Source organism: Rhinichthys klamathensis, unplaced genomic scaffold (genome assembly GCF_029890125.1).
Source record: "Rhinichthys klamathensis goyatoka isolate OS25496 unplaced genomic scaffold, OSU_Roscu_1.1 h1tg000076l_1, whole genome shotgun sequence".
In the NCBI taxonomy this organism is placed as follows: domain Eukaryota; kingdom Metazoa; phylum Chordata; class Actinopteri; order Cypriniformes; family Leuciscidae; genus Rhinichthys; species Rhinichthys klamathensis.
Genome location: NW_026606618.1, coordinates 2,002,752 through 2,024,594, shown reverse-complemented (window position 1 = coordinate 2,024,594; position 21,843 = coordinate 2,002,752). Strand labels below are relative to the sequence as shown.

The following is a 21,843-nucleotide window of genomic DNA, read 5'->3' as shown; positions in this document are numbered from 1 at the left end:
GTCGCCTTGCCATAAAAATGTGGCCCTTGTCAAAGTCACTCAGATCTTTATTCCTGCCCATTTCTCCTGCATCCAACACGTTGATTACAAGAACTGATTGTTTGCTTACCATCTAATCTACCTAGACCTAATATGTGGCCTTGTTAGGAGATGATCAACAAAATTCGTTCCAACTGTGACTGGACATAATGCTCTGGCTTATCAGTGTATCTGAATATATAAGGCAAAAGGCCATGTATTATTTTAACAAATTTTATTAAGCATATCAGTTTAGCTTAAAATAATCACATTACACTATACAGAAGGCAAACTGCTTTGGATTTTCAAATAAAACAAATTTTACTCAAAACAGACTTTCTTTGCTTATACATGAAGATGCGATATCATCCAGAGATTCATATTTTCAACACAGTGATCTCTGTGAATACTATTTGACATATTTAAATACTACAAATCTGATGGTAAGAGATGTTTACAACCGAACCATTCAATTGACAGAAATGACACTCTGTGAACGGTGTCCCTGTTGATTACACAGATGGAAATGTAATCTGGGCCTTGATGTTGCAGAATCATAACGGAATGTAATAATGTCTCAATTATCTAGTGTCTATGCATCGGCTATATCAGTGTTGGCCAGCAGAACCTTCTCTCCAGGTTTGAAGGCAGGCATGCCTATATATGGACAGCTGGCACATCGGAAGGCATCGCCCAGATAACACTAGAGAGGAAAAATAAGTCATAATTTCTACAAAACTTCCAAGTACAAAGAAATGATTTAATGATAGAAATACATACACTTCCACAGGCTGATTTGGGCTGGCTGGCTTTCTGAGCGGCTTTACTCTCCTGTTCCAATTCATCAGCAAGACCACAAGTGCTACAGACCAAGAACGGTCCTGTTAGTAGATGGATTCAATGTTTACACCTTTACATGTTGTTTAATTTGAGATAATCACCAGTTTTTGCAGGCTTTTTTCTTCTTTTTGGAGTCATCTCCACAGGAAGCCTTGAGGGAGGACGGGTCAGGCTTCTTCAGATCATCAGCATCTAAAAGTGCATCTGAATCCACCAAATCCTAGAGAAGTGAAGGAGCAAAACAACGTGCTGGGTATGGGTACTTCACAAAAGGCACAAGACTGAATAGATCATTACATACCACATCATCGTCATCAATATCATTGGCAGATAGAGTCCACTTTTGTGCAGTGTTTGGATCAAGAGCGGGTTTCTCTGCAGAAATCAAGTGAATTGATTTGCCCCTTTTTAATTGATTGATACATCAACATGAAACATCATTCAAAACCTTGTATAAAGCAAAACATGAGGCTTTTGACTGAATTTTCCGTTATTATAACTGTATAACACAACGCTTCCCCACCATTGACAGAATTCTCAAAGTGGAGATTTTTGTGGAAATGATCAAAAAAGCTGGCGGTGGATGGCAACTTTTTAAAATAAACACTGGCAGGGAAAGAGTTAAATTTTCCACTGCAAAAACAATCTATCTTTGAATAACGGTGTGAGGAATCATGCACAATAAGACCAGAATACGTCCATAGGGTCAATTATGACCTTGTGTTGCATTTAATGAGGAAGTGCTTAAAAACCACAGACCTGTCGTAGTTGTTTTCTTGCCAAAGGAAAGTTTCAGTTGCGTCGAGGATCCGACCTCAAAGTTAGGTTTAGATGCTGACATTCGCACCCTTGAAAGCGTGTTTCCCTGGAACCCTGAGCGCTCTCTCAGAGCTGCGGCTGCTTCTGGGCTCAGCGGCTCCATCTTCACCTGTGAAAATGAAACACACTTTAGTTTAGCTGACATGCAGACTTTAGGACCATTTGAATTTAATGCACTTTTTTATTTGCTCATTGTATTTTACAAAAGGTCTGTTTCAGTAGGCCATGATAATAATTTCAAAAAGGTTTGAAATTATTAATTACTATAAATAATAAAAAAACTGAAAAAAAGTCAATACATTTATATATTTATATGTTATATACTATCTCAGTCCTACACTGAATCAACTTAATAAAATCACTGAATGCTGACCTCTGTGACAGACATTAATCCACACAGTTTAAGAGCTGACATCAGTTTCCCAGCGGTCCTCACACTACTGTCTTCAGAACCTGAGAAGAAACGTTACAAGGCGAACCATCAGCACTGATTCAATCCACTTGAGGATGTTGTACAGACTGTGGCGTTCTCAATTCGATACCTGTTACTGGCTCTTCTAGCACAAGTTTCCCTCCAGGTTTCATCACTCTGGCGATCTCAGCCAGCATTTCAGAACTGTGGATTGGTGAGCTATCAGCCAGAAGGCCTGAGAGAACCCAGTCATAACTTGAAGCTGCATTAGAAGCTAAAACAGACAGATATGAGGTATGTTAACATTTTTGGGAGAATGATTCCTTTAATTCTTTAACTCAGGAATAAGAGTTTATTACTTGCAAGTCTCAGTCTGTGTACTTACAAAGTTGTAGTCTCTCCATGTTCTCCAAAGACACCAGACTCTGGTTACCAACAATAGAGCCAATAGTTTCAGCTAACTCCTTGAGTGCAGAGGGAGATGATGGCTGAGTCCATATCAGCAGCACCCTGTTCCCCTCCTTCAGTCCAAGGTCTGCCATCACCTGTTACCGGTAATACATATTTAAACATTTCTATTTTAATGCTTTTGAAAGAGGTCTCTTATGCTCATCAAGGCTGCATTTATTTGATCGAAAATACAGAAAAAAACAGTAATATTGGGAAATATTATTACAATTTAAAATAATGGTTTTGTATTTTAATATACTTTAAAATATAATTTATTTTTGTCATGCAAAGCTGATTTTTCAGCATCATTACTCCAGTCTTCAGTGCCACGTGATCCTCCAGAAATCATTCTAATATGCTGATTTATTATCAATGTTGAAAACAATATTTTTTTTACAATCTTTTAAGCAGCACAATAGAAAAACTATTTCCAACCTTGATAATAAATCAGCATATTAGAATGATTTCTGAAGGATCATGTGACACTGGAGTAATGGCTGATGAAAATTCAGCTTTTCATCACAGAAATAAATTATATTTTAAAGTATATTAAAATAGAAAACCATTATTTTAAATTGTAATAATTTTTTTTCCAATATTACTTTTGACAGGTACTGTGTATATATATATATATATATATATATATATATATATATATATATATATATATATATATATATATATATATATATATATATATATATATATATACATATATATAATGTACTAGTGTTCCTTTAGCAGACTAGCTCATAATCAGATGCATGTATTAAGTTGTATCTCTTTGCCCGATACTGTCCTAGACACACTAACCATTACAAATTACCATTTACAGTAAGATCGGCTGCATCATGATGACGATGCAGTTAGTTACAACAATAGGTTACAACACAACGTAAACAGACACCATTGTGCATCTGACTGAGACAGTAAGATCACCTTGCCAATGTAACAAAACAGCTTTAACGTACCATTCAGTTTAGCCAAATATCAGAAAACCCATCCACACAACAGAATGTTTACAAAGACAAGTTTTCAGAACAATAATAACCAGCTGTCCCACCTGTTTATCGCGTCAAAAAATGTTTTTAAAACACCGGTCACGATGGACGTCGCAAGTTGTTATGTAAGCGTCGCGCTTGGATGATGACATCTGTTGTTAGAATAAACCAAACCAGTAGATCGGCAATCCACGTCTTGCCCCATAAACGTTCTCTCATTGATTAGAACAATGGATAGTAAAAACGGTTTTCATGTCTCAACTCTTTACTGTGTATTATCAATTTAATGGATATTAAAATTTCGTAGTGTCATTATTGAGGTATTTTAATTATCGCCCAGTTGACGGCTTTGTTACGTGATACATGTTGCTTTTCTCCGCGCTGACTACAGTTGGCCAATCATCGTCGTCTGTGGTGTGTATAACATTTACAAAGACTACTTAGGGCGGGATAAATATTTTTGTGTGTGTGTCAGATTGTATTACATTTTAATTAATAGATTTTTTATTTGATGTGCTTCAGTATGCAAGTACCGACTGTGCGACATAATTGTATTAAGGTTTGAATGCGGAACAACGACGAATTGTCCTATTTGGGCCACCAAGAGCCCCCTAGAGGAAGAATTATTTTAGCAACTGTTAATGGCGACATATTTTTACAGAAATGTTTTACAGTCTATGCATTTGTAATCATATAGCATGCATGCGCAGTCCGCTGTGGTTGGATATGGCGGCGCTGGTTAGAGGACTGAGAGCTGGAAGGGCCCTGCGGGGTCTCGGCAGCGGTAAGCGGGGGACAGTGGCAGGGCTTCGGGCATTAACGTTAGCGGTTTAGTCCACAATCGTTGTTTAAAAAGTTGACAGTAGTTACACATGACATGCCGAGGGTGTATCTTGTAAATAGTTCTGCCTGCTTCCAAGTAAGGCAAATGTAAGTCAGCTGGGCGACTAGAGAAGGTGACCATGAAGGGCAGGATTGCGTGTGCAAACAAAATGTTGCACATTACAATCCATAACATTGAAGGTTGTGTAATTCAGCGTGATGGCAAATTTGAAATAACGGTGAACATCAACTGAAACGTGTGCAATTGCATTACACAGAGATAAGCTTTTACAAATGTTTTTCAAAAGTAAATGGTTTGCAAAGCAGGGAATACAATGCTAACATATTAACTCTTGTTTAAGATTGTTTAACTTTTATGAATCTGATCCATTATTTAAGTAAAGAAACTGAAGGCTCAGCGGTACAGATTTTTTAAAATGTTGGATTACAATGCTTTTATTACTATAATGTGTTATGGTCTAATTATGGAGTGTTTTGTTGCATGGTAATTTATTTGATGTTATGCACTATTACAGTTGCAGTTCAAGGCACAGTCAGTCCCCAGTGCAGAAATGTGAGACGTGGATTCCATTGTGCCACCCTGTTACGACTGGCCGATGACTCTAAAAGTGGCACATCTGTACCACCTCCATCCTTCCATGAGGTTCCCACAGCTGGAGAGAGCTCATCTTCTTCAGAACCTTCAGAAGATGGCCAGCCAAACACCAGGTTAGAGCCCCAATCCTCCAGACCTGATGGAATATAAGACTTGAGTTAAATTCGTCATACATTGATCAACCCTGCTGTCGTTTAATCTAACCTAGTCCATTTGGCTTCTCAGTTATCAAGATCAGAGTGGCGAACACGGCGAAGACTATGAGACGGAAGAGCAGCTCCAGGTTCGCATCCTGACCTCGGCTCTGGAGTTCGTTCCGGAGCACGGCTGGACTGTGGAGGCCATCGCAGCTGGAGCAGAGGTTTGTTTCTTAAAGCTAAAGAAAACATCAAGTATTGTAAATATTATTAGACAATATAACGGTAATTATATGCTTTGTGATTCAGACTCTTGGCCTGTCATCAGCTTCCACTGGGATGTTCAACAATGGGGCAGGAGACTTGGTCCTGCATTTCGTTGCACAGTGTAACGCTCAACTTGCCGAGACATTGGCAGAGCAACATAACCTGGTCCAGCTTGGCCAGGCGGAGTGAGTTTAATATAATTCATTATTTAATATGCTAGTATACTCGAGAAACAAGATTTGTGTCATTGTTAAGGTGTGAATAACAGGGGTTAAGAAGCCACCCCTAAAAACTGCATTTTATATAGATTTTTTAAATGGAAATTTTTATGGATTACATTTATGTGGATTTCATCGTGCAGCTCGTTACGACTTTCCAATGACTCTAGTCTAAAGTGACTTAAATCTCCTTGTGCTGAATTCTTTTAATAGATGTGTTTATTTAGAATTTTTATATAGATTTCTTTTCATTTTGTTATGTAACATTCAATATTATATTATATTGTTGTGGATTTAAGGTTTTATGTACATTTGTACATATCATAGCTACATATTATATTATTGTGGATTTATTTATAATTATTTTGAGTAAATGATAATATCAGTGGTTTATTTATGATTATTTTGGGTAAATGATCATATCAGTGGTTTATATATGATTATTTTGGGTAAATAATAAGATCAGTTACAAGTTTTTATGTTAAAAAAAATGTTACATAATATTATATTACAATATATTATTGTGGAGTTATTTATGTAAATTTGTCCCCCACATGTATTATATTATAGTGAATTTATTTATTTATGATTATTTTGGGTAAATGATAATATCACTGGTTTCAGTTGTTTTGTTGAAATTACAGGAACTAAACAAGCTTGAATGCTTATTTTAATATATTATATTATAGTGTGGATAAATAATTATAAATTGAATCAATTGTGAATTCAATTGTTTAGGTGTCGTAAATAAAACCTACATGTATTTTTGTATGTGTTAGATCAAAGGAAACTGCAGAGTTTCTGAGAGACGCAGTAGAGATGAGACTGCGGATGTTGATTCCTTATATTGACACATGGCCTCAGGTATGCGCTGCCTCATGCAGACTCCTCTCAAAACCTAAACTTCAAATGCTCAATCTTTAATAGGCAATCATTTATAAAAAGTTATGGAAGTAAGAAAGAAACACTATGTTGTTTATGTGTCCTCTGCCTTTGCAGGCCATGAGCATCCTACTACTGCCACACAACATCCCCGACAGCCTGAAGCACCTGTCCACGATGGTGGATGACATCTGGTACTACGCAGGCGATCGCTCGACAGACGTGAGTCGCTTCTCTGATCTCACTCGCTACCGTCCTCCTTTCTTTGGTCTGCTCATCCACCTGTATTTCTTCTCCGTCTTAGATGAACTGGTACACGCGGCGGGCGGCACTGACGGGGATCTATAACACCACAGAGCTGGTGATGGTGCAGGACTCGTCTCCTGACCTTGAAGAGACATGGGCCTTCCTCGACAATCGCATAAAGGATGTAGTTAACATGGCGAACACGGCTAAACAGGTTAACTGATGAAAGACAGACAATTTTTGTGCTATTTCACTCCCAAAATGTGATCAGCAAATATTATTACTAATATACTGGTTAATCTTTGTTTGGTTTAGGTGCAAGCCACAGGAGAAGCCGTGGTTCAGGGACTCATGGGAGCCGCAATTACGGTAACCATGCTAAAATACAATTTCCAGATAGAAATATATTAGCCCTAATACCAAGTCTGCTATTTCAAGTTGTTGGTATTATAGTGATAAAAAAAAAACATGCTTAAGGGTACTTTTACATGACAATGATGTACTAAAAAGGAAAGATTATCCTTAGCATTAACTCTTTCCCTACCATTTTTTCCCCTACCACCTTTAAAAAAAAAAAAAGATCAGGGTCTCGGTTCTTTCTTTTGATATATCGCATGTTCAGATATTCATACAACAAAACATTCTGGGGGGCATGAAAATTTTGTGAAAATGATCAAAAATGCTGGTGGTGGCTGGCAACTTTTTTTCAAAAAGTTAAAACTATCACCGTTCACACGGATCTGCGAGAATGACTAAAAACGCTGTATTCTGCTGCCAGGCCAGTAGTTGGCGATGTCACCTTGTAAAGAATCACTACATGCCTATAGACTGAACATGTAATACACACATGCATAACGTCACCGTTTTCACAAATTCGCATTTGTGTAGTTTACACAGACAATAATGTTATAGTTTTCAAAAACGTACACTTTGAAATCCGTTTAAAAAAGTTTGCTTTTTCAGGCCCCCGAAACGCTGTTGTCGTGTAAATGAAAGGCCAAAATGCATTAAAAGTTTTCAGTTTTTAGTTGAAAATGGTTTGAATTTTAATTTGGTAAATATTTATTTAAATATTACAAAATATGTTGATGTTATTACATGTTTAATGCTTGAACATTACAAAATCACTGAAGCCATAATATTCTATGTATTAATTTTATTTCATTTTTTAATAGTAAGCTTTCTTTTCTTACAGCTGAAGAACCTAACAGGGATGAATCAGAGACGATGAGTTTCTTCTGATGTTCCTGCCTTTGTTTTGTCTTGTCTTCCACTCGACCCCTCAGCCGAGCAGCGCAAATGTCTGACAGCTCACTCACCCGCTCTTAACCAACTAAACATGATAACATGATCACAAAGAAAGTGTTTGTGCTACGATACAGGGTTGATAATCACACCCGTAGCACTTTTAAATGGGTCAGCTGTGCCATACCTAATACCTCTGTTATGTTTGTATCGTAACCCGAGCCCAATGAGGAGCCAGTTTTCCTTTCAGGCATTGTAGTCTGCTGCCACACTCTCTGCATTTGTAAAAAGAAAAAAGAAAGAATATGAGTGTAAATTCTATTTGAGAGTCCTATGTTCATAACGTTTGTGTCTGACTCATTGGTGAAAAAAAATAAAGGGTAACCTATTTACAGAACAGTGTCTGTCTGTTATTTTTGATGTTGCAGATTCGACCAACTCTTACAAAAATGTTGTAAAAACTTCCATATTAATACATATAATTTTACAGTAGTAACCATAACTGTAGTGAATATGCTATTTTAAGATATCACAATGACTTAATTAGTTGCTGGGTTTAACAGTGTTTTAGTAATGTATTGTTCCAAGTCCACAAAAAGACATACAGACTTTTATTCTAGGTTGACGCATGACGGTTTCTGAGGACCTTTAGTATGTCTAACCGGAAGTGGTACTACAGTGATCCGGATGCTAACGGAACGAGGGCGGCAAGTGACCAATGAGCTGCTGTCGTTTGTTATTGTGGTGAAGAAGCGCTCGATGCTGGAGTGAATGAAAGACAGACCGCACATATAGTTCGTTTATTTATTATCGTCTTAATCTTGAGCTAAATTTCACTATGCCGTATGCCAACCAGCCCACAGTGAAGATCACGGAGCTGACGGACGAGAATGTGAAGTTTGTGATCGAGAACACGGATCTCGCGTGAGTGAAGTGATCATTTAGCGTTTTAAAGCAAGTGTGTTATATTAATGACATTGAAATATATGTTTAATGTGTTATTACTAACAAAAATATGATATTTTTAAATACATGATATTATTGATATCATCACTTTACCACGGTACCACCATATTAGCACATGATTTTAAAGCATTAAAGCCGCACAAATCCCGAGATTTTATACACAAATACACACTCTTTTTATTTGCATTTCAATATGATTAATATTTGTATCATTATTATTGAATATATTTTTAGAAATAATAAAATAAGTGTTAAAATATTCATATATATATATATATATGACAAACTAAAACCATAAAGATAAAATATTGAATATAACATATATTCATATTATATTTAGCAAATTAAAACCATAAAGATAATTTTATTTATTTTAAACTTTTTTAAAATTAAGTATTATAATGCTAGAAAATTGCAAAATCACTAAAAACAAGGTTTAAACTGTGTTTGACCTGCTGAGGCCAATGATCAACATTTTGTGCACCTTTCATTGACCTTTTTCACAAATTTTCACTCATTCATTGAAAAAGGAAGAAAAGGGTAGTTTCAGGCTCTATTTGTACCCCGTTCATAGGAAGTACCTATTACTATTAAATGTTTTTTAATATTTCTGTATTTTGTTTTTTATTCAGGGTGGCGAACTCTATTCGTCGCGTGTTCATGTCAGAAGTTCCAACCATCGGTAAGGATCAAACCATCTCAGTCTTCTAGATGTTTTTATTTCTAGCCTAGATAGTTTTTATACAGATAAGTTCATGTAATAATGTGTTTACATGATTCAATTATGCACTTTGTCTTTTAGATCTGTTAATCTGATGTAATGTGCTTGTTTGCCAGCTATCGATTGGGTTCAGATCGATGCCAACTCCTCTGTACTCCATGATGAGTTTATTGCACACAGAGTGGGTGCGTTTGTATAAAATCTTTCCAAATCTTTCATTTCATTCTTCTTATAATGCAAAGTGCGGCCTCTCAAAGTTATCATGCTCGTCTTTTATAGGGTTAATTCCCCTCACAAGTGATGACATTGTTGACAAGATGCAGTACTCACGAGTAAGTATTAAACTCTTAAATGCATTAATATGAATCATCTCATTAATTGAAGAGAAGTGGAACGTAACATTTAGCTTTCTTTGGTTTCCCATTAGGACTGCACATGTGATGATTTCTGTCCAGAGTGTTCGGTTGAGCTCACGCTTGACGTAAGATGTACAGAAGATCAGACGCGACACGTGACCTCACGAGATCTCCTGTCCAATAACCCCCGGGTCATCCCTGTATGTATATATTCTCCTCACAAACTCAAATACAGACACGGCGTTTTCTGATGGATCTTGTTCTTCAGGTAACATCCAGAAGTCGAGACAACGATCCCAATGACTACGTAGAGCAGGATGGTGGGTCCAGTTCCTCTGTATAATTTTCTGTATAATCACTCTGATGTATTTGCATTCATCATTTGAGTTTTTTCCACAGACATCTTGTTGGTGAAGCTGCGGAAGGGTCAGGAGCTGCGTCTCAGAGCGTACGCTAAAAAGGGGTTTGGCAAGGAACACGCCAAGTGGAATCCCACCGCAGGGGTGGCGTTTGAGTATGACCCAGACAATGCGCTGAGACACACGGTGTACCCACTTCCACAGGAATGGTACGGTTCTTATGCAAGCCTCTAAAATTGCGAGTAAATCTTCATGCTAGTCGACTAAATAATGTCTAGCGTTAGCCATTGGCTAATAATTAGTTAGATTTCACTTTCCATTGTTTGAGTTAGAGGCCAAGTATGAGTTTAGCACAGATATATTGAGCACTTACGAGAGTTTCACTCTTCGTCTTTAAAGCACACTATTGCAGTTTATCCATATCTGACGCACCGTAAACTGTAGTGTGAAGGCGCCCAACTCGCCGTCGCTTAGCTGAGAGCACTCTCTGTTTCTCTCACACATGCAAAGAGAGAGAGTGAGTCTTACATACCACGTAGAATTGACCCACTACATGTAAATTATATTCTCTGCTGTATTTTTCAGTCAAAACGGAGTTCATTTAGAATTATTCAGCCTTTAAGAACAAGCAGAAGCCACTGCCTATTACCGTCCCTCAGCAGATCAGTTCGAGCGAACGCAGATAACGTGATTTATTTATTTATTTATTTATTTATTTATTATGTACCTGATGACACATTGGTACATAAATGAACAAACTGGGAAAATCTACCAGTCACAAATGTTTCTTACCAGTTTTTATTTTTTTAATAAATAAATAATTAATTACATGAATATCTGTGTGTGTGTGTGTGTATGTGTATATATATATATATATACACACACTATATAATGTCAAAATGCCGGTCTTGGCAATCATTCATGCAAACAGTCAGTTATGTTCAAAGTGAACGTAAACGGTTGAGAAAGAAAACGCATGTGTAACAGTATAATAGACCCGTGTGTCAGGTCTTAAAGTGACAGCAGCCTAATATACCTGCTGCCAAATTATGATAATATTAAAAAAATATATATGGCAGTTTTCCACCATTGTATTGATGTCAAATTTGTGGCCGGTGAAAATGCTGTCATGGATGGATGGTGAGCAAAAAAGTTACTGTCAAAAAATGTGATGTATAATTCTGTACCTTTCCTTGATTGTCAGGCCTAAAAGTGAATATTCAGAAATTGAAGAGGATGGAGTTCAAGCTCCATATGATCCTAATGGCAAGCCAGAAAGGTAAGGGAGTTTAAACTCATACATACTTACATAAGGATATATGCAATGGAATTATTGTCCCTCTGTTGCACATATTTTGAAAGTGTGTTAAAATGTAGACAAGTTAATAATGCACAAAAAGACTAAATAACTGCAGTATTCTGTTTTATATTATGAGGAATTGCTTAAATGTGCTTGTTGCCTCCAAGCAATATTGTGATTTGATATTTTTATTAATTCTATATAAATATTAAAGGCAACACATAAAAAAAAAATCCTCATCATATACAATTTGCTTTTATTCAAAATCATATCTGTAATTTAATTGACATTGTATATGCATCATGTGCTTGCAAATTGAAAAACATTGTGAAATAGTTAATAAAAAAAAGCATGTCAATACAAAGAATTTTTTTCCCATTAAGGTTCTATTACAACGTGGAGTCCTGCGGTTCACTTCGGCCAGAGACCATCGTCATGTCGGCTTTTGCTGTCCTTAAGAAGAAACTGAGTGATCTGCAGACTCAGCTCAGCCACGAAATTCAAAGCGATGTGCTCACCATTAACTAAACTGATAAAATACTGCCTTTTTGGATCACGTTTTTGGGAAAATATATTTTTGCAGCTGATATTTGTTTCTTTGCATGAAACCTGTTATGATGGAGAATTCTATTAATAATAAACACATTAAAACATTGTCGTTTCATTCCATAACTAGCACAATGTGGGGGGAAAAAACACTATGAACACCAGAGGGCAGGGTTTGTGTGAGAAATATATAAAGAGGCTATTCTGTTCATTAATACATGATTGAAACACAAAAAGACAGCGTGTATGGTCATGACAAAGCATAGAACAGCATGCTGATAATGGGAAGATTTTATTTCAAGCAAAACAAGCCCTGAAATGGATGTAACAAATTTATATAAAGCCTCCCCGAGACAAACTATGTAAACAAAACACATGGCTACGTGAGACAGATTGACAACAGATTGTGCAATCATATTTATTCGTCCCGTAAATTTTGGTTGGTTCAATACATGTGTCGAGGGATTTCGAGGAAAGTGCAGTCACAAAAAAAAAAAATCTCTTTGATTTTAACCATGAATTCTAGTTTAGCACAAAATTACAGCAACATAGATCAAGTGAATGCATTACTCACAAGTGTGTGAGACAAATATGAAGAAACCGAACAGTCCCGCTGTAAATAGGCAGGAACTCCTGCGTCTTCATATAAAATACGTTTTTAAAATTGGATTCTGCGTAGACAACGATTCAGTGCTGTCATTTTTGCAATAAATATAAAGTATCTGTTTTCTGATATCGTAAAGTGTGATTGTGCGGTCACATGGCGATATTTCAGCAAAATTCCGCGGGCAAAAAAGTCCATCAGTAGCCATGTATGAACTATGAAGCACTGCCCAATACACAAGCTTGCTGTTGGTAAGCACGGCGAATTCGCGCGACGAACTTGAACACGAACTTTTTCGACATCACGCGAAATTTCGCGGATCAATGGTAAATGTGACCGCATTGTAAGTGGCCTGAAATATGTGCTCGTTTTGTTTTTCGTCAAGTATACACACCACACAAATCTACATTTTTACTTCTTTCTTTAATTACATTGTCTAAAAGAAGCAGGTGACAGCCATTATCTCGTTATTTTTCATATCTTCTAATTCACTGAGACCTATGTATATGTAAATTTCATTTCATAATAGTATATACTGTACTGTGGAATACTGGCAAAGAAAGACCAAACAGTGTTCTTTAAATTTGTGTATTGCTTCTTAACTGATACCACATATATTTTTGGCACACCACATATCAGAGTTAAATGTCATAAAAATTTCATAAATATTTCTATAAATCTTTAAAATACTGTGCTGTTTCCTAAAATAAGATATATAGAGATGATTACTCTAACTCCTCTAAGGTCGAGAGATAAGCAAACATATATATAATTTATTTCTGAATCTCTTCACTGCATACTTTAACGTTCATCATAAATTTATTTCATTCACAGCCACTCTCAAAATCGCCTTTCCCTCAGTTCTGACGTTACCCACAGTGCTTTGAAGGTGAAATGTGTAATAATGCTGGCTGTCCCTTCGTGTCTGTGTGATGTTTTAATCTCAAATATGAACATTATCTCCATTCTGATTCCATACCTGTGGGGTTTTATGGCGTTTTAAGTCCGATAAAATGGAGGCATCTCTGAGAAACGAGACTCTAACAATGGGAAAATCACAACTAAATCTTAGATAATCTAGAGATGTTGTGGTGTGTCAAATTGTAACACAGATAGGCACACATTGCAGTTACATGTTTAAATAAATAACATAATAAACAAATCATAACTTCTCCCAGTTGTTGAGCAAAGCAAACGGATTGCAGGACATAAAATGAAAAGGACAAGTTTTGGTTAAACAGGACAATGAGAATTTACACCTTGTGAAACCACTTAATATTTGTTGTAGATGGTTGTAGGTTTAGCTGCAAAAAAAAAAAAAAAGTCCAAATCAAATTTCAATAAAAACTTAAATAAATATAACAATTTATCGATATGAAGTCCTGTATCAGTTACAATTGACGACATTGATATGTATAGATTAAGGAGGTTTCCTGTAGTTTTGTAGACGTTCCTTTTTACCACCCAACAATCAAATGATTCTCATTACACTCAAAAATAAATAAATAAATAACTGGAAAATTCACCACTTAAAGTGAAAGACATACATACTGGCCCTTTCAGAATGATTGTGTCAGTGTTCAACTCAAAGCTGTCAAATTTGACAAATTAATTGTCAAATTCTACTTTACTTTGGTTCATTTCCATTCATCCATGAAACTTAATCTAGGTATTTCAGTGTACAGATCTTGTGTGTTCCTGTGAAGATCCATTATTTCAAATAAAACTTGCTGGAAATTAATACTGACTAGAAACAGCGCACCCTAGAGTCGACTGAAGGTGCAAATAAAATGTTGGAGGGAATGCCGCAGACTTCCTTACTGCATGGAAGACACCTAATAGTAAACCACAATTCAGAAAGACCAAAGAGAATTGTTGATCATTCAGACAAACATCCAATGTTAGCATATTACAAGACTCGAAGATTCAAGATGGTGGAGAGACCTGCTGCTTGCTACGGTTGCGTTTATTCGCACGTAGGGAGATTTGAACTCTGTTTTCAAGTGACCACGGCCCTTCTAGGACTGTCCGCAAATGAACTGAGGGACATCTAAATGCCCGCCGATCACATTTCAGAGATTCATGTACCTCTTGGTAAGAGGTTTAGGAGGGGAAAAAAGCAAGATATTTATTTCATAGGCAGCTGATACATAGACAAAGGTTCCCTTTTTTCCTGAAGAAATATTCTCTGTAGAATTGTCTTAGCAAATATAGAAAATGGATCCCCAGCTCTGCTGGTTTCAGTGCATTCAAAGGAGGCCAAAGTCCTTAAAAGCCCAAGTATAGCCAGCTCATGTTTGTAGTTTCCATACAGTGTGTTGGCTTCAATGTCCTCTATGGTGCCGGAGCTCTTGGAACGGAAACACAGGGAACCGTTTGTGCTTACGTGGATATTTTGAATGCTTGAGTTTCTTCAGGATGTGTCAGTTCCTAAAATCCACCAAAAAGCATGATAGGACAACAAAGTGTTCAAATTAGTGAACTGAAATAAGGGTAGAGGGAAAATGAAGCTTATGAACAAGATGCGTGGAGTCCTGATGAGGACGTCTCGCCCAGTCTCATCTGTCCAAGAGGACTTTCAGCGCCCGCTCGATGTTCATTCTGTGACCCACACGGGTCACGCCCAAATCGATCAGATCCTCCTTTTGCAGGTTGGGCAGGTGGCTGCCCTCGATATCGTTGTCCATAAAGGCATCCCTGTGCTCGCCCAGGTTCAGGCTCTCAAGCCAGTCAGCCACGTCCTGCTTGCTCCACATGAGGACGGGTTTGGTGGCGAAGGGCTTGTTCGACGCTGCCTGGATGAGGGTGAGCGGGGAAGGGGAGCGGCTACGCCCCGTGCCTAGGCTGAGGGGTGGTGTGGGCAGGCCAAAGACATCCGTCATGGTGGGGGAAGTGACCGAGGTCGGGAGGGAAGAGGCACAGCTGAGGCCAGAGTCTGGCGGGGACATGATAGGGCTCGGGGTGTGGTGGTGGGAAGGCAGGCTGTCGGCCTGTCGGCACGGTGACGGGGCAGGCACGTTGGGGCCAGGCTGGGCAGTGAAGGTAACGGTGGTGTTCTGCTGTGTACCTGAGATGAGGGATACACCATCCTGATTTCTGCAAAGACAGAAGGATAAAAGTGAAAGAAAATAAAGGAATATGTATTGAGATGGAAAACATATTACACTTGAGGGAGAATGTAAAACTTTATTCCTGCAAAAGATGCTAAGGTGTTGAAAGTGGTTGGCAGTTCTTAAGACCGGTGTTTTACATGTTGCTATGGTGTTCTGGGTGCTTACTGGTCCAAGTTAAAATTCTGTATGTTATGGCATGTTTTGTCTGTTTTATTGTCCGGCAGTCAAATGACATAGAAAACTATACCAGACCTCTCCTCAACAAACTGCATTATATAAATATGAGTGATAATATGAGTGAAACTTCTAAGTAATAAAGCCTGGGTGAAAAAACTTAACAAAAAAAACATAATTACTTTATTCTATAAAATCTGATACAACCACACATTTTTTTATTTACATTTGTGGTGTCCTATTTTTCCAAAACCTTACAGACTCAAGTGGATCTAAATCAAAAACTTCCTCTGGAAAGATGCCTTTAAGGATGAGACACTAGACAGATCTGTATATCTTTTTTTAAGTGATTCACACAAACAATGTCTCACTCCTAAAAAAATTAAGCCTATTATATTTAAATAAAAAAACACACAAAAAAAACAGTAAAATATTGGAACATCATGGTAGAATTTGTTTGAAATGAATTTTATTTTTGCTGATTTTAATAAAAAAAGTGTCCCGACAGCATTTACTGTTACATAAATGACAATTGTTTTGAGGAAAATCTGCTTTAATTATCATTAAAATAATGCAAAAATAGAAAACAGCATATTTTTTTATGCAAAAAGTATTGATTTTTTTTTTTTGGGGGGGGGGGGGGGGGACTTTATTTAAACACCAATGTATATTGACAGTATGTATGTACTGTAGGTGGTTTAGCTTTAAGGAGGCAGTGAATTAAATGCTCTTTAGCAATGCAATGTCCTTGCCCCAGGTTTCTTCTAATACCCAAGGTGCGTTGGCCTACATTTGTTGAAGTAAAACTTTTACATTTGCATCTGATGTAGCACAGCAAATAAAACCAAAGACTGACTCATGTAAAGAGTACTTTAACTATGAACAATATACTGTACAGTACACAAGTTACAAGTCCAGCCCATAGCTTAAGATTAACCTCAAATCAATGATACAGACAAACATGCTAATCTACCGCACTAGAAAATCTATTTCTATTCATAGTGAAGAAAAAAACCCATCTTTGCTCTGTGTGCTAAACATAGCGCTCTGCCTGGGCTACAAGTGCATTTTAGGGTCAGTTCTCTGGTCTGAAAATAACAACATCATTCAATTATGAATGAGACTTGAAACTGTCGATGTCGATGGCAAACCACTGCCTGTGCAATGTGGCAGCCATTGGTGTACTCAACCTTTGCAAATGCAAATCAAGACAATTGCTGATGTTTCACAAAATAAATGACACATAAGGTTCCAAATTGAATGAGCTTTCTCTGTAGGAATCATCAGTAAAAAAAAAAAAAACTGAAAATGGCGAAAGACACCAGATACATATTGTTAAAAAAAACTCTTCATGCAATACTAAATACTAAAAGGAAATGATCAAATTGTTTAATGTTAAAATTGTATCCAAAACTTGGGAGTGCAAATTATACATATGCTTATTAATGTATTGTGCCCACTGATCTATATAATGACTGGATAGCTCATGACGTTCTAAACTGCCACCAGGCAGTGAAGCCACCGGAAGTGTTCGAGCGGCCATCTTACGATTCCCTACCAGCAGAGGGCTCCAACGGCCGTTATACAGAGATCGGTAGCTCCGACGGCACTTTTAAGATGACCCGCTGCGCATCAACAAGTGTAAAACGAAGATCACAAAAGGGTCTTGAAAAACTGCTCACAGGATGTACTTTAATCCCATATATAGTAATTTATATGCACAATTGTCGCTATTTCCGTGTTGTTTCAATTTTTTTTATAGCCCACTATGCATTCTTTCACAGACGTATTCAAGTTTAAACCCAATAAACGTATTATTCAATGCATTACTTCTTATAAATTTAATTAAATGCATACATTTAATATTTTCATGTCAATCCGTGTTCAGTTTGACCACGAACCATGCGCTGTCACTTTAATTCAGCGCCTGCAGGCTGCAGCACAAACGATCTCTGCACGCACCGCACAGGTCGGGCATCCGCGTGCAGTGAAAGCTCCAACCTGTTGACATGGGTATGGTAAAAAATATGCACTACAAACGGAGTAGGCCTATGTGTAAACCCCTTATTTACACTGCACACATCTGCGGCGCATTATGGCTCCGACAATGTTTTATTCCTACCTTCACGCGGTGTCAACTCACACCGGGATAATTTCCACGTGATTTGCCGATTTGTGGGCGCGATCAGCTCCGGTAGCCGTGTCGCAGCTGTAAACGCGCCGCAGACGTGTGCAGTGTAAATAAGGGGTAAATAAGAGGTGAAACAGGTGTACATTAACCTATACAATTTGTATTATGCATTTCCTGGACATGTTCTTGCTAACTAATCAAATACTTGAACAGACTACTGATCTATCTGTAAAACACAATCAGAAAGAGCTAAATTTTAAGTTCACAATTCACATATACTTAATTTTTAGTAAGCAGGAATAATTTCCGACTTTAAACAAATACCCATTTAAATGCTTAGGATGTTTGCGTTGTAAGACTGTTCAGGGAGACTTTAGATTTAAAGACGGTGTCTCGTTATGCAATGTTTTCTCAGTCAAATCATACAATTTCCTATTGATTCAATAGAACGCGTGAGCTCACTAGGGAATCACAATATGGCGGCGCGGTGGCTTCACTGTTTATGACGTCATGAGCTATCCAGTCATTCTATATAGATCAGTGATTGTGCCGCTCTTCTCGCATCACCTGTACTGAAATCAGTAGGGAGTCGAAATTCCAAATGACACTTATGAGGTTCCATTTTAGTTACGATGCAGCTAAAAGCAGCCTATGTTGGCAGCAGACAGGAAGGCAGCTCAGTAGGTTTTCTGAAAGTCGGAACTCCTTATAACCCTAAAGGTTTTTTTTTTTAAATGAAATATAAAAGCCTTTAAGAAATTGCATAAGAGAATCTAGAGATATGTTATGGGAGCAGTTTGGGTGATGGGACAACTAAGTAACAAATGGTCCATGCTGTAACAACACACACATACCTCCTTCCTCTGTGGTACGGTCTGTGTTCATCATCACACTGACGTTGCTGATCTCGTCCTCAAGGCTGTTCTCATTATTGGGTTGCTAGGCAACTCTTTCGTTCTCCAGCAGAGCACACACACTAATCTGAGAGCCTAAATGTAAGCCTATGATACAGGAAGGAAAGAGGGCATACCTTGTTCCGAAGTGAGTCCTGGATCCCATTGGAGAGTCTAATGCTTCCCCTGACTTTGGTGCTTTGTCCTTGTTAACATGCTGCAGAACTGAATTGGCTTCAGGACCATGGGGGCCTTTCATCTCCGGAGGGTCACCCCACAACTTTGAGGTTCGTTGTGTTGGGGTTTTCAAGGGTTCTGGTGGAATAGATCCAGGGGGCGGAGGTGGGACAGAGGAGGGCATTCTGAAAGAGCTCACGTTCTCCTCTGGCAAAGCATCCTTGTAAAGTGCATTGCTCTTGATGGCAGGTTTAGGTTTTGGTTTGGACAGGATCTGAGACCTGTCCACCAGAAAGGCTTGTCCATCTGCATAGACGGTGCACGTGTCCAGGGTCTCACCTCCTTCAGAAGACAAGGTGGAGATGCTGGACACAGTAGAGATGGTGCTGGTGGTCTCCAGTTGGGGGTCACCGCTGCTCCGGCTGTCAACCTCGATGCCCGAGTCAGTGATTTGTTCGTAAGGCTCTAGTGGCCCAGGAGGGAAGCTAGGAGGTGTGCAGTTTGTAAGGACCGTTGGTCTTTTGATTTCAGAAATTCCACCACCTAATGGGGGATAGTAGGGAGCAAGAGAAGGCCCTTTTGTACCATTTGCTTTCTGTTTGAGCAGTTCAGCTATAGTCCCCGCCTGGTCTTCAGGAATGTCAAAACTGTTGGCAAACTCGAGAGGGGGTGGGAGGGGTTCAGCAAACACAAACTCTTCATCAATGTCGACAGAGGCCAAGGGAGGTGGAGGGATGCCGAAGGGCAACTTGACAGGCTCATCCACTGAGCTAACAGTTATGATGGTCTTGCCATGTGGAGCAGCTGATAGCGCCTTGGGAGCTGGGGGGTTGGTGGGAGCTGGCTGGTTGGGGTCGCGAAGCTCCCCAGGGGTGTTGTCGGGACTCACTGCCTCGTTCCTGTCGCCCTCTGACAAGCTGTTATCCTCCGATTTTGCCCCATCTGTGGTGTGTACCATCAGCAGACCAGCTGACTTTTGCTGAGAAGTGTCCACAATGTCAATCAGCATGTTCTTCTTCTCCTCAGGCCTCTTCTCAGGCTTGCCCAGATCGAGCTGATACTTGGATTCTGTCTCATATTTGGACTCTGTCATCTGCCTCCGCAGACCCCCGCGGGGACGGCCCATGGTAGCGGTACTTGAGAAGCCAACCTCCACATTTGGTCTAAGTTTAGTGTCGATGAAAAGCGGTTTATTAAGATCAAGTTTGGATAGGTCACTCTTTAGCGGAAGAGGCTGTGATTGCTCCCTCATGGCTCGGTCTCTGGCTGCTAACGCTAAAGCTAATGGTGAATTGGGGTCAAGTGGTTTGCCTGTTACCGGGTGAACGTAATTCCCACTTCCTGAGCTGTAGGTCTTATGAGCAGGTAGACTGATCGGGCTGTGTCCTGTACGAGTGCTCAACAGTTCCCTTACCATGGTGGGCTCAGGGCTGTTGAAGTCTGTCACATTGCCTCCACCTCTAGGGATGCTAAGTAGTGATGAGGGAGGTGCCATAAGCCTACGCAGCCGCTCATCGCTGCTAAACATGCCCTCATCTATAGATTTGGAGTGTCTGAGACGTGGAGCCGGTCTAGGTGCCACATCCTCATCACCCGCATCTGTGGACTTAAAAGATGGGGAGTTGCGATGAGCATCAAGCCTCTTCTCCCTGTCTCTGACTGCACCGGCAATGGCAGCTGCAAAGGGACTGCCTGCATTTAAGCCATCTTCAGGACGCAGTTGCCCTGGGTGATCCGGTGTGGTCGTTTCAATTTCCATGCTACTCCCTTGACTGCTCTTACCACTGCTGCTGGTGGAGGGCTCTTTGATTATTATTGTAGGAATTGGAATGGAGCAGGTTTTCTCAGGACTGTCTTCTACATTGGATTGTTTGACAAGCATTCCCTTCCTTCTTGCAGGCTTGTTGGGCACAAACAGTCCAGCATGACCCATCTTGCCCACATCCGAGTAAGGGTTCTCAGGGATTAGGGCACGGCGCATATGAAGACTCTGTTGGGCTGTTGGGCTATGATTGTACCCCTCGGATTCATACTGCTCAGGACTGTCTCTGTAAAACATGCCCTGATCTCTCCACCCAGCACCTTCACCTCTGTCTGGGGCTGTGCTGTTTGCATTAGGACTCTGTGAAGTAAAGCCTGGTCTGATGGTGCCGTATCCTCGACCAGCTGGGACGGGAGCATTATTATGAGGTGGAGATGGAGGGGAGATGGCTGGTGGTGGTGGAATATCCTCTGATGTGTCAGGCATTGAAAGGCTTCTTGTAAATTTCAACATTGGAGGAGTAAGGAACTGCTTCTCTTCTTCGGTTACTCCTGTAAAGGAATAAAAGAGGAAAAATCAACAAGCCTGGGGGTGCAATCACCATCCGGAAACAATAAATATGAAACAACAAAGCAACTTCTTGAAAATATGTCACATTAGTGAAAAAACACATAGCAAGAGTGGGCTGACCACTGAGTGTAAACCAAATATTTGTATCATTTTACAAAGAGCTGAAATATTTTTTTGTGCAATTTGTCAAAATAAAGG

At 39.0% G+C, this 21,843-nt stretch overlaps 4 protein-coding genes across 9 annotated transcripts in view; 2 read left to right on the top strand and 2 right to left on the bottom strand.

Annotated features, from left to right (window-relative positions):
• Nucleotides 1-238: 238 nt before the first annotated feature.
• Nucleotides 239-3,665, bottom strand: ciapin1 (cytokine induced apoptosis inhibitor 1). Its single transcript, XM_056250771.1, has 9 exons — nucleotides 3,603-3,665; nucleotides 2,475-2,634; nucleotides 2,220-2,363; nucleotides 2,051-2,130; nucleotides 1,618-1,786; nucleotides 1,160-1,233; nucleotides 960-1,078; nucleotides 799-880; nucleotides 239-721 (listed from the first exon to the last, which is right to left on the bottom strand). The coding sequence occupies exons 2-9, from the start codon at nucleotides 2,629-2,631 to the stop codon at nucleotides 611-613; spliced, it is 936 nt and encodes a 311-aa protein (XP_056106746.1). The 5' UTR covers nucleotides 2,632-2,634; nucleotides 3,603-3,665; the 3' UTR covers nucleotides 239-610.
• Nucleotides 3,666-4,227: 562 nt separating this feature from the next.
• coq9 (coenzyme Q9 homolog (S. cerevisiae)) lies at nucleotides 4,228-8,368 on the top strand. The gene is made up of 9 exons (XM_056250881.1): nucleotides 4,228-4,324; nucleotides 4,899-5,091; nucleotides 5,204-5,339; nucleotides 5,425-5,567; nucleotides 6,380-6,464; nucleotides 6,600-6,704; nucleotides 6,787-6,942; nucleotides 7,044-7,097; nucleotides 7,924-8,368. Exons 1-9 carry the CDS (start codon nucleotides 4,243-4,245, stop codon nucleotides 7,957-7,959), a joined length of 990 nt encoding a protein of 329 aa, XP_056106856.1. The 5' UTR covers nucleotides 4,228-4,242; the 3' UTR covers nucleotides 7,960-8,368.
• A 280-nt stretch (nucleotides 8,369-8,648) lies between these two features.
• polr2c (RNA polymerase II subunit C) lies at nucleotides 8,649-12,330 on the top strand. The gene is made up of 9 exons (XM_056250770.1): nucleotides 8,649-8,897; nucleotides 9,572-9,621; nucleotides 9,777-9,845; nucleotides 9,940-9,992; nucleotides 10,088-10,216; nucleotides 10,285-10,336; nucleotides 10,416-10,584; nucleotides 11,580-11,654; nucleotides 12,059-12,330. Exons 1-9 carry the CDS (start codon nucleotides 8,812-8,814, stop codon nucleotides 12,201-12,203), a joined length of 828 nt encoding a protein of 275 aa, XP_056106745.1. The 5' UTR covers nucleotides 8,649-8,811; the 3' UTR covers nucleotides 12,204-12,330.
• Nucleotides 12,331-13,304: 974 nt separating this feature from the next.
• shank2b (SH3 and multiple ankyrin repeat domains 2b) overlaps nucleotides 13,305-21,843 on the bottom strand; it is a 152,691-nt gene continuing 144,152 nt past the window's right edge. For all 6 annotated transcript variants that reach the window (XM_056250875.1, XM_056250877.1, XM_056250876.1 and 3 more), the window contains 2 exons: nucleotides 19,274-21,626; nucleotides 13,305-15,921 (listed from right to left, as the gene is read on the bottom strand). In XM_056250875.1, coding sequence (XP_056106850.1) covers nucleotides 15,384-15,921; nucleotides 19,274-21,626 — 2,891 coding nt within the window. In that variant the 3' untranslated portion in view covers nucleotides 13,305-15,383. The remainder of the gene's footprint in view (nucleotides 15,922-19,273; nucleotides 21,627-21,843) is intronic.

What these genes read in the sequence shown, in the direction of transcription:
- ciapin1 (XM_056250771.1), bottom strand. Translation starts at nt 2,631, where the DNA reads ATGGCAGACCTTGGACTGAAGGAGGGGAACAGGGTGCTGCTGATATGG. An exon ending in ATATTGATGACGATGATGTG is followed by an intron (nt 1,079 to 1,159) that starts GTATGTAATGAT and finishes TCACTTCTCTAG; the next exon opens with GATTTGGTGGATTCAGATGC. An exon ending in CCAAATCAGCCTGTGGAAGT is followed by an intron (nt 722 to 798) that starts GTATGTATTTCT and finishes TTTCCTCTCTAG; the next exon opens with TGTTATCTGGGCGATGCCTT.
- coq9 (XM_056250881.1), top strand. Translation starts at nt 4,243, where the DNA reads ATGCGCAGTCCGCTGTGGTTGGATATGGCGGCGCTGGTTAGAGGACTG. An exon ending in GATGGCCAGCCAAACACCAG is followed by an intron (nt 5,092 to 5,203) that starts GTTAGAGCCCCA and finishes TTGGCTTCTCAG; the next exon opens with TTATCAAGATCAGAGTGGCG. An exon ending in CAGGCGATCGCTCGACAGAC is followed by an intron (nt 6,705 to 6,786) that starts GTGAGTCGCTTC and finishes TCTCCGTCTTAG; the next exon opens with ATGAACTGGTACACGCGGCG.
- polr2c (XM_056250770.1), top strand. Translation starts at nt 8,812, where the DNA reads ATGCCGTATGCCAACCAGCCCACAGTGAAGATCACGGAGCTGACGGAC. An exon ending in ATAACCCCCGGGTCATCCCT is followed by an intron (nt 10,217 to 10,284) that starts GTATGTATATAT and finishes CTTGTTCTTCAG; the next exon opens with GTAACATCCAGAAGTCGAGA. An exon ending in CCTAATGGCAAGCCAGAAAG is followed by an intron (nt 11,655 to 12,058) that starts GTAAGGGAGTTT and finishes TTTCCCATTAAG; the next exon opens with GTTCTATTACAACGTGGAGT.